The sequence below is a fragment of the Archocentrus centrarchus genome, chromosome 16, assembly GCF_007364275.1.
Source record: "Archocentrus centrarchus isolate MPI-CPG fArcCen1 chromosome 16, fArcCen1, whole genome shotgun sequence".
Taxonomy (NCBI): domain Eukaryota; kingdom Metazoa; phylum Chordata; class Actinopteri; order Cichliformes; family Cichlidae; genus Archocentrus; species Archocentrus centrarchus.
In genome coordinates this window covers 756,705-767,928 of record NC_044361.1, presented here as the reverse complement: position 1 = coordinate 767,928, position 11,224 = coordinate 756,705, and the positions used below count along the sequence as shown (strand labels likewise).

General features: G+C 43.0%; 1 protein-coding gene across 2 annotated transcripts; it reads left to right on the top strand.

The window, feature by feature from the left end:
- Positions 1–6,110: 6,110 nt before the first annotated feature.
- gpatch4 (G patch domain containing 4) lies at positions 6,111–11,057 on the top strand. Of its 2 annotated transcripts, none has more exons than XM_030750815.1 (8): positions 6,111–6,239; positions 7,596–7,674; positions 7,751–7,824; positions 7,916–8,008; positions 8,742–8,852; positions 9,361–9,479; positions 9,748–9,798; positions 9,893–11,056. In XM_030750815.1, exons 2-8 carry the CDS (start codon positions 7,596–7,598, stop codon positions 10,482–10,484), a joined length of 1,119 nt encoding a protein of 372 aa, XP_030606675.1. In that variant the 5' UTR covers positions 6,111–6,239; the 3' UTR covers positions 10,485–11,056. The 2 variants fall into 2 exon arrangements, with proteins under 2 accessions (XP_030606675.1, XP_030606676.1); XM_030750816.1 differs by lacking the exon at positions 6,111–6,239 and adding an exon at positions 6,244–6,374 and having other exon boundaries at positions 9,893–11,057.
- Positions 11,058–11,224: the final 167 nt, after the last annotated feature.

The window sequence follows — 11,224 nt, the reverse complement described above, 5'->3', positions numbered from 1 at the left end:
GCAGTTCAGTGCGAGTGTGCAGGTGGAAAAATACAGCTCAGATAGATAGATAGATAGATAGATAGATAGATAGATAGATAGATAGATAGATAGATAGATAGATAGATAGATAGATAGATAGATAGATAGATAGATAGATAGATAGATAGATAGATAGATAGATAGATAGATAGATGAATAGATGAACAACACAGAAAAGTTTAATCAGGTCTCAGCTGGGAAATGACAAAAATCCAGAAATAGTCTAAAATATGTTTATTGGGAGAATTATTGGAGCTGGAAACCAGCTGGATAGACTGCTGCTCTAACCTCCTGGAGCAACTGCCACTCTTTTAGGGATTCCTGTGTATCCGGGAAAACTGGGCCAAGATTTTGTCACTATTCAGAAATGCACAATGGAACTAATCATCAATAACCAAGAGTTATCTAGTGCCATGCCACAAGACCATCCTTCTTTTTCCTCTCCACACATAGACTGTATATAAATGATGAACCTGCACACAGTGACATCATCCACTAGTTTGAGACTCCCCATACTGAGGCTCCATTTTGGCTGCTGCCATGTTAGTTTCATGGAGCCTCAGCAGTCACTGTGTTGGGACGAGAGCATGAAGTGCTATCAGCTATTGCTAACACGTGGCTGAGCCTCCACATGGATGTGATTGGACAAGAGAGCTCGGACTAGACAGAGAAACCAAACACGTGGCCACAGAGCCTAAACATTCAGAGGCTGTTTAAAACCAGCTCCTCCTGCTTCTCCCCTCAAAAACAAAAATAGCAGTTTTGGACTGTGATGCACAGCTGGCCTTTTAATCTCAAAGCCAAAAACCTGTTTATTTGCACAAAAAGAAATAGTTCTATTTTTTCTATCTATTTATTGGTGTTTTTCCTCATTGGATGTAACAATTAACCAGGACAGCATGATGTTTAGATAAGAATTTATGAAGCATCAAATACTGCAGAGAAGAAACCTGTGATCTATATGTTGTAGCTGTTTACCATCACCAGGGGGCAGTGTCTGTGGGCTACTCTTACCTGTGCTGTAGTAGTGAAGAGAAACAGAGTGACAGAGTTTTTTTTGCACTTCTCCTGTTTGGGGTGAACTCCACTGTCTCCAAATACTCCAAATACGCAGTACTTTAAAACAGGCTTCAGGTGCCTTAAACCTGAGCCATTTCTAATGGCCAGCAGGGGTCGATAGTATGGTTATAAAAAGAAAATCAACCAACCTTCAGTTCCTTCAATGAACAGTAAACACTCCTAACACTATGCTCCCCATCAGAGTGAAAATAAGAGGCTAAAGGTATGCTTCAGGGTGCTCCACCTTCTGAGGAGCACCGTGCTCCTGCAGCGTGCTCAGTTTCTCAGTAGGATTCACTCCTCACTGCATGTTGCATTTCAAAAGTCCACATTAGTGACATCACTCGAGCTTCATTGTAGGACCTCCATCTTTGATATACAGTTTATGCTCTTGCCATGAAAGCAAACTGCCTCATTGATATCAAACTATTCCTTCAATAGAAATCAGAGATCTTATTGGCTGAGGAGACTTCAGTGGACCAGTTTACTTGTTAAAGTCTGTGTAGTGTATGTCCAAAAGTATGTGAACAACTGAACTTTGGTGATAGCTGAACTTTGATTTGATCCTTTCCAGCAGGATCCTGTCCACAGGTTTGCTCCCAGCCAATAAAAGCTCGTGGACTGACTTGATGTTTGTAGGCCAGTGAAGTTTTTTTATACCAGACCCGGAAACGATCTTTATGGGCCTGTTTTTGTGCACAGAGGTACTGAAAGTTGAAGATCTTCCATAAAGTTGTGCCACAGATCACAGATGTCAGTGTATCCTGTAGGATGGAGATTTTTCTCACCTGGAATTGAGACGCTTCACCTGAATCCTAAAAACAAAGGCTTCCTCTCCACACCGTTTTCATCTCTTCTTTCTTCATGCATGTCTGCACCAGTCTCTCTCACAGGCTATACTGACAGCTGTGTGATGGCCCCGTCCTCTCCAAACAGCTGATAACCAGTCTGTTCAGGATGCCCCCCCCCGCTGGGTGCTGACACAGATAAGCAGCTCATGGACGGAGACCTGATGGAGCAAACATCCTCACAGCGAGGAAACCAGAGCAGGAGCTAAATAAAATGGTTTCCTGCAGTGGACACTGACGGGGGGGGGGCTGACATCATCATTCCTGATGAGGTCAGAAAAGGTAACTGAGGAGCACAAACATCTGCTAATGCGAAGCAATCCTGGGTGTAACTGTCTGTCACACCCAGCAAACATCATTCCCAGAACTCTAACCAGTTTGGTTTCTTCATCCTGGAAACACGTTGCCAGCATCTGCAGCCGATGAGCTCTGTCAGTTTCATGGTTAACTTCCAGCTGCTGATTGAAATATCATATCCAGATAATCAGCGTTAATTGGTTTTTGTGCCCATGAGAGAGAGGCTAAAAAAAAATCTGTGCTGTTTGCTGTTTAGAGTCCTTTTATTATCAGTGATCTGGTTTTTGATAATTTGAACAGAAATATGGAGAAACATGGAGACCTGGAATCTTCTATAAAATGTCACCATGAAGGAGTGCAGCCATTAGGTCAGTTTTTCCTCTGTGTGCAGGTCTAAATGAGCAGAAACTCCCAAATTAAAACCAGTTTTTAAAACATGGCTCATTTTTATGTCAATAAAAGAACAGATTTCCACCACTCGCTTCATTGTTTCATGTTCTGCTATGAAATGCTGCCATCTACTGACACTGTGGTGATTCATACACAGGATCAGTCATTTAAAAAGAAAACAAACCTGCATAATGTTGTTTTAAGACACACACACACACACACACACACACACACACACACACACACACACACACACACACACACACACACACACACACACACACACACACACACACACATATATCTTTAAATACTATTATCAGGTGATATTTAGAGGAAAAGTATTTAAGTCACATAGAATATTATCTAATCTTCATATCTTCATATCTTCAACCTGAGCCTGAATCTGGAGAGGGTTCCTGAACTGTGGAAGACTTCCTGCATAGTTCCAGTGCCAAAGATCGCACAGCCCAGGGAGTCCAACCACTACAGACCTGTGGCCCTGACTTCTCACCTGATGAAGACCATGGAGAGGCTCATCCTTCATCACCTCCGCCCACTGGTGAGCTCAGCGCTGGACCCCCTGCAGTTCGCCTACCAGCCCGGCATTGGGGTGGACGATGCCGTCATCTACCTGCTGCACAGATCCCTCTCTCACCTAGAGCAGGCAGGAAACACTGTGAGGGTCATGTTCTTTGACTTCTCCAGTGCTTTCAACACCATCCAGCCTGCACTACTGAGAGGGAAGATGGAGGGAGCCGGAGTAGACAGTCAGCTGACGGCATGGACCATCGACTACCTCACCAACAGACCACAGTATGTGAGGTGCCATGACTGTATGTCTGATGTGGTAGTCTGCAGCACGGGGGCGCCACAGGGCACGGTCCTCTCACCCTTTCTGTTCAGTCTATACACCTCAGACTTCAGGTACAACTCGGACCACTGCCACCTACAGAAGTTCTCAGATGATACGGCCATCATTGGATGTGTATCAGATGGGAACAACCAGGAATACAGGGGGGTCATCAGTGACTTTGTCGGCTGGTGTGAGAACAACGCACTCCAAATCAACGCCAGCAAGACGAAGGAGATGATCATAGACTTCAGGAGGAAGCCACCCCCTACAGCACCGGTGAACATCCAGGGAAAGCACATTGAGACAGTGGTCTCCTACAAATACCTGGGTGTTCATCTCAATAACAAGCTGGACTGGACTACAAACACAGACGTCCTGTATAAGAAGGGCCAGAGTCGACTCCACCTGCTGAGGAGACTGAGGTCCTTTGGTGTCTGCAGGACTCTGTTAAAGACTTTTTATGACTCAGTGGTAGCATCTGCCCTTTTCTATGCAGTGGCCTGCTGGGGGGGTGGATGCACCGAAAGGGACAGGAGCAGGATCGACAAACTGGTGCGGAGCTCTAGCTCTGTGTTGGGATGTCCTCTGGAGTCTGTGATGGTGATGGGTGAGAGGAGGATGTTATCAAAGCTGACATCCATTATGGACCCCCCATCACCCTCTGCATGAGACCGTGGGTGAGCTGAGCAGCTCCTTCAGTCAGAGACTGAAACATCCTCGCTGCAGGAAGGAGCGCTTTCACAGCTCATTCATCCCAACAGCAGTTAGACTGTATAACACATCATAATGTCTTGAGTCACTTGGACACTTTACCTCCTCTGCCATCACTTTATCCATACAGTCAGATACATTTTATTTATTACACTCACCCATATAATGCATACCGTGTATGCTGTGTACCTTACCGGCTACGAATGTATATAATATTTTGATATCTGTATATAGTGTTTTGATGTGTGTATATGTGTGTATATGTACATGTGTGTATTGACTATATATTTTCTGTATATAGTGCTTATGTATATGTGTATAGTGTTTTTCTATTTTATTTTATTCTATTCTATTTTTAGTTTTCTGTACTGAGCTGCTGTAACGCGCAAATTTCCCCGTCGTGGGATCATTAAAGTTTTATCTCATCTTATCTTAATATTATTTGTTTGAATATTTCCCTGGAACGAGCCGGTGAAGGCTGAAGTGGAGCGAGAGGATTTTACACACCTGAAAGCAGAAACTACGTAACATTACACGTGTTAACTTCCATCCATCCATTTTCTTCCACTCATCCTTTTCAGGGTCGTGGGGGGGCTGAAGGTGAGTGTGACTGGTTGTGTGTGTGTCAGCCCTGCATCATAAACTTACTGCTTTAAAATGAACTTACCAGGTAAATTCTTTCTGCTTAAGTCTAAAATCCAGAGTGAAAGCCATCCTTCGTCGATCATCGCTGAATCTATTTTATTTATTTATGAAATGATCATGTTTGCACCTCCAAATGCTTCACTCGATGTCATGTTTCCAGTATGACATTCTGACATTGTGGTGTTTTGTGATTGTATCTTTTTATCCTCCACAGAAACAGACAAGCTCTTTCAACCCAGCATAACTTTAAGAATTTTCATAGATATAAACTTTGTATCAGGTTGAATTTGAAGGAAAATATGAATTTAGGTACTTTGGCAGGCTTCCCCCTAAACTGTTCACATGCAGGCAAGTTTTTAAAGAGAATCTACCAGGTAATAGTTTTTGTGCACTCAGTATCAAAGCCATCCTCCATTATTATTTATTGATAACAAGAGCATTCAAACATTACAGTAACTGTATAAATATGTTTAGAGTACAGAAATTAGAGGACAAAGTGGCCATAGATACATAATAACATATAATAAATCATAATAACACTGAGAGTTAAAACAGAAAAGACAAACTGGGGAAAAACTCCTTATACATGTTTCCTGTGCTGAAATATAATAACACTGCAGCAGGAGAGGACATGAAATCACTTTATATGTGTTAAATATTATTTGGGTCTTAATGACAGAATTGTAACATAACAGTTTGTTTTTGTTCGCTCCCTTTGATTTATATATATGAAAAAAAAATAAAAAGTGAGGCTAAAAAAAAGTAAAGAGTTTGTTATTTATTTTCAGAATAAATAATAATAATGTCTGTTGGTTTGTTTTTCTAAAACTTTCTTATATGAATTTAGAATATTTTATTTATAGAATATATTTTAATACAGACATAATAAATGAAAAATAATAAATGAGAAATAGTTTTAGTTCGTTAGTACAGTTATTAAAAACATGTTTGATCTCAGACAGAAACACGCGGTTAGGGTTAGGCAGAGATATGAAGGACTTCTGTACATATTAATTGTTAATAAAGTTTTTTTTTAAGTCTTTATTAATCATTCTCAGAGCATTAACATAACATAATCAAAACAAACAAACAAATAAAAAACAGAACATGCCAGGGGGGATTTTAAGCATACAGTGATGAGAAATTAAATAAGTTACAGGATATTAAATCTGTGTAACAAATTTACGGTTTTTATAGCTTTTGCATTGATGGATGAGGCAATAAGATGATAGTAGCACTTCAGTTCTTTCATAAAGGTAGAATTGTTAATAAAGTTATGAAATATCCGCTGCCTGCCGTGACGTGTTTCCGGTGTCATGTCAGCCTTCTGCTGGCACCGCATGGCTACCCGCTGACGCAGCTGCGCGTGTCCAGTCTTCAGGGTTTCCGTGAGTGGAATAAAGCGTCCTGAGGTTTGTGGGCTCTTTGTTTCTGCGGAGTTTGTCTTCTGAAAGATTGGCCGAAGAGCGGCTGTGAAACCTTTAGCTGTTAGCATCGGCGCTTCCTGTCGGGTTTAAAGAGCGACTCACACACAAAGAAGGAAGCAGGTCGGTGATGGCAGGAAGATGTGTCCGTGTTTAACCGTCCTCAGACCCGCGTGTGTGCTTTAGTACTGAAGTCTGGGACAGCATTCATAATTCAGGTCGGTGTTGTGCCAAAAAGTGATCGGCTGCCATAAAGTGATTTCCGATGTTTCTATGTGCTTTTATGTGTAATGTCTTTGCTTATATTGGTGAATAGAGTGTAGTCAGTAGGATTTATGAAGGGCGTAATTTACAACAGTTTAAATATAAGCAATCATTTTCTGGCAATCACTTTTTGGCAGCCGATCACTTTTTGGCACAACACCGGCGCCTGTGCGCAGCTGATCCGGTATCAGAGGTTTTCTACAGGATTACTTTGGTCACAACGACTCGCTGAAGTTCTGCTGTATTAAACATGTGAAGGGTCCTAAAGGAATAACAGCCCAGTCACGCTGTCAGCTGTGTTTCTGTGGCACATTTAAAACTGCAGTTTAATTAAGCAGACGTGTTAATACTGCAAAAAAATGAACCCCTGAAACCCACCAGGCACAACACACAGGTCACACCGTGACACACAAAATGATTAGCAGGCTCATTTCAAACAGCACAGAGTCAGCTTGGTTTGTTTTTCAGGTGATTATTATTCAGACAGAAACACACACTTACTGAAACTGATGATAACGCACAGATGCTGTGTGTTTGTGACTGACTCGCTTATTTTCAGCCTTTAGCTGTGTCTCATTTTAAAGTCTCTCCTCCTATCCTCACCCCGGGGGATTGTGTCACCCCGGGGTGAGGAGGAGAAGGTGGTTTGCTGGGAGAGAGGTGTGCACCCTCACACTCTGGATCTGAGAGCATCCAAGCATTCAGGAGCTCTCTGCTCATTCCTGCTTTTATCAAATCACTGCACAGCCCAGCAGGAAATACGCAGTCTGCAACTTCTCATATAACTTGAATATAAAAGTAAATCTTTGTGCTAAGCACACACTCACTCTTTGAATGCTGCATATGAACATATTAAGTGCAGGTTTCAGTTGCTCAGGTGTAACATGTTTTTGTTTATTAAGGTGCAGAAAGCTGGTAACATCCTCACATTTATGAAGCTAAAACTCCAGAAACAGTTAACTGATTATAGTAAAGATTGTTGGAACTGATTGGTTACGATGGCTGTTTGAGTCCCGCGTGCTGAAAACAGGACGTCAGCTCTCAGCGGTTTTGCTTACTTGCTTCTGTCCTTTGGTGCAGATGGCAGAAGCTGTTCCAGAGAAAAGTCGTGGCTTGAAGTTTGCGGAGCAGCAACTCCTTCGTCACGGCTGGGAGCACGGTAACGTTTCCATCTTTGTCACGCAGACGTTAAAGCAGCAGCTGAAGGGTTCGATCTCAGTCCTCTCTGTCCTCAGGTAAAGGCCTGGGTCGAGCTGAAAATGGGATATCGGAGGCCATCAAGGTCAAAGTGAAATGTGACAAAGGAGGAGTAAGTGGTGTTTCAATGTGTCTCCTGCAGCACGTGTATGCACTGATGTCAGAGCAGGCCTTAACCTGAAACCTGTCATTTCTTCTGCCAGGTTGGCCATAAAGAAGGGGAGCAGTTCAGCTTCCACTGGTGGGATCATGTCTTCAATAAGGCCTCCTCCAGTCTGCAGGTGGAGTCGGATCAGGTACCCACCCAGCCTCCCTTCTGCTCTCAAATGGGAGTTGAGCTGTTTTAGCTCCACGCGGCAGAGCTTTCACTGGGCTTCAGTTTTATTTCTTTTCACAGATTTTTTTTTTTGTTCTTTAATGTTGAACAGCTTCAGGTGCATTACTGCCATCTCCTGGCTGCACCGCCTCACACATGCTTCCAGGTGCCTTTTAAAAACAAGAGAAAATGTGTGTTTGAAAACACATAATAGCTGTAGCATTAATTAATAAAGACATGAAAATCATGACCATCCCCTTCTTACCATTTATGGTCTGTCAGATATTCAGAAGCCCCACCATCATCATCATCAGACAGCAGGTGTGTTATTGTCTGTAACTTTCTAATAATCTGCACACTTGATGCAGTTATTGGGCAGCTGGAGAGAAACTGCAGCCTGATTCTGTTTATTCCAGCTCGTCTGTAGTTCTCGTGTTTAAATGCAGGATGCTTTTAATGAAATACTCACCTGTTATATCACCTGTTATGTCCTGCTCATTTATTTACCTTTTTGATTCGTGATCCATATTCGGCTGAATGCAGCTCTGTTTTAGCTTCTGTGATGGGGCCCTGTGAGAATTTTAGCAGCACCGCCTCTGACAGCGTGTTAAGGTCCATGACATTAACATCATCCTCGGTCACTGACGGCTCCGAGGGCAAGCAGCTGGTTCGGCCTGTTGTGAAACATCAGTGTTTTCTGGTCTCTGGGACAGAATGGTATAAAGTTGAAGAAGACTGCAGAAGAAGAGGGCGGGATGATCTCCAATAAAAAGCCAAGGAAAGCGACGCTGGCCAAAGATAAGCTGTATGGATGCTTTGTCAAGGTAACTGTTTGTGTGTCTCTCAGTTACTCATTAGTTCTTGTTGTTGCTGCAGTTATGTAGTAAAGTCCAGAGTTTGAGTGCAGTGATTTACCCCGAGTCAGCCAGAAGTGTGTGTTCAGTATATCCTGAGATTCAAACATTTACTCTCAGAAGTCTTTTTGTGGTGATGTCATCGCCTACAGCAGCTGTAGTTACTGTAGCTGCTCAGTCATTTATATGAACTTTATTTCAGTAAATGCTGCACTGCTGTCTGTAATGTTTAATTTATTGTGACTGTGTTGCACCTTTAATATGTTTCTTTGATAACTCCTGGAGACAAATTTTCTATTGGCTCTAGTTAGAATGACAGATGATTTAAAAGTGCTGAATTATGTGGCACTTTGTGCTGTGCATAACACACACTGTTAAGGGGCCACTGAGACGAAACCTTTTGACACAGGTGCTTTTCTGTGCTTTTAAACGTGGTTTATTTTGGTCTCCTCCAACGATCGCCTGCCTCCTCTTCCAGTCGGCCACACTGCTGTCCGGTCAGGAGCGGCCGGAGCCGAAGGCCTCCGGCTCCGATGACAGCAGCAGCAGCTCAGACGAGGACGATGACCGGAGGATGGATCTCTCCAGCACCACCAAGTAAGACCTCGATTGACAGCATCAGCTTTAAAATGCAGATTTGAGTTGGAATTGTCTCCAGGCCTTTTACCTGCCTCATGTAACACCTGTCCAGTTACATTTGAGCGCCTGAAAATGGTGAACCGAGTACAGACATGTCTGTAATCTCTCAGTGTTTAATACAGTATTTTCCAGCTGCAGCTCAGAGTCTGCAGCTTGTTATCATGTAAGTGTGTCTTTATTGATGAGTGGTTTTAACAGAGGGGAGCTGTCCTCTGACTCTCTGCAGACTCTCTGACGCTGACCTCATGAAGGCCTGTGGAGGACGCACAGCTCACAAGTAAGCTGATAAGATTTATAAAATACACACGAAAAAACACCAAAGAACTATAAAGTACTTTATGACCCATTTTTCTGTGCTGCTGTTATTGTAGGGGAGCCAGGCACGGCTTGACCATGAGCGCCAAGTTAGCCAGGCTGGAGCAGCAGGAAGCCGAGTTCATGGCCAAGTATGGCAAGAAGAGCCAAACAGGAAATGCTTCACCAGTCTGTGCCACACCAACTCCTCCAACCTGCTATTCGCAGAAGCAGGAGGAGATGATGGAGAACAGAAAGATGAAAATTAACGAGCAAAATGGTGAAGTGTCTGAAACTCCTGAAACAGCTGTTCAACCTGAGAAGAAGAAGAAGCCGAGCGATGATGCTGAGGGTTTGATGCCCTCAGAAAACTGTGAGGCAGACGGTTCACGCAAACACAAGAAGAAGAAGAAGAACAAAGAGACACTTTCAGCGGCGGTGACGGCTGAGCTGCACACCGACAAAGTGAAGAAGAAGAAATCCAAACATCGTGTCGAGGAGGAGGCCAGCGACAGTAAGGAATCCAGCCAATCAAATCACACGGGACTGCAGGAGGCGGAGCTCACAGAGTCAACGGTCAGGAAAAGGAAAAAGTGTAAAAAGGACAAAATATCTGCAGATGAGGAGGTCGTCCCAACAAAGAGGAAGAAAAAGAAGTGTAAAGATTAGTGTGTGATGCACCGTTTGTCTCACTGATGAACTCATTACTAATTTAGTCTCTGGAGAGGACGCGCGTTCGCAGTGAGCTCATCGGTGTGAAGCAGCCAAAGGTAAACAGGAAAAAGGCCACAAAGTGGGAGTGTGATTTCTGACACGGCCGGTGAGAGTGCTTCCTGTTTACCTTTGAGTACTCAATATCATCAGATATCATGAGCTCGGAGCAGCTGTGGTGAGGCGTGTTAAACAGGAAGTGTGCGTCTTCTGATCGGGGAAGCTGATGGTGACCTTTTAAGACTGGATTTATTCGATGAAATGTGCCTCGATCGGTCCGTCAGCCGACCCAGCTTCCCAAACGGAGTAAAAACCACGCCGGGGTGATGAGAGCCGGAGTCGGTGTGAAACCTGATGTCTTTATTTTTACTGAGACAAATGTAACGAGTGTCTTTGTGTTTTTACGGTAATGATGAAAGTGCTGAATTTTATATGCAAATGAAATGATCACTCATTCTGATATTTACTTTTTAAAATCACCTTTATGTAAAAGTTTAATACATCAAAAATGAACAAATACACAATAAAATAACAATAATAATCTGAAGCTTCAAATTGAATGAATGATGTTTGTGATGCTGATACATAAAATCTGGACATGGTGTCGGTCTGTATGATACACTGGTCGGCAGACGGAGAACGAGAATAGTTTGAGTTTTTTTAAATGATTTTTTCTGTTTCATGTTTACATGTTTAAT

Bases quoted from the DNA above. Each gene is read 5' to 3' on its own strand.
- gpatch4 (XM_030750816.1), top strand. From the start codon at position 7,596: ATGGCAGAAGCTGTTCCAGAGAAAAGTCGTGGCTTGAAGTTTGCGGAG. The intron at 8,853-9,360 runs GTAACTGTTTGT...CTCCTCTTCCAG, and splicing joins TGTATGGATGCTTTGTCAAG to TCGGCCACACTGCTGTCCGG. The intron at 9,799-9,892 runs GTAAGCTGATAA...CTGTTATTGTAG, and splicing joins GGAGGACGCACAGCTCACAA to GGGAGCCAGGCACGGCTTGA.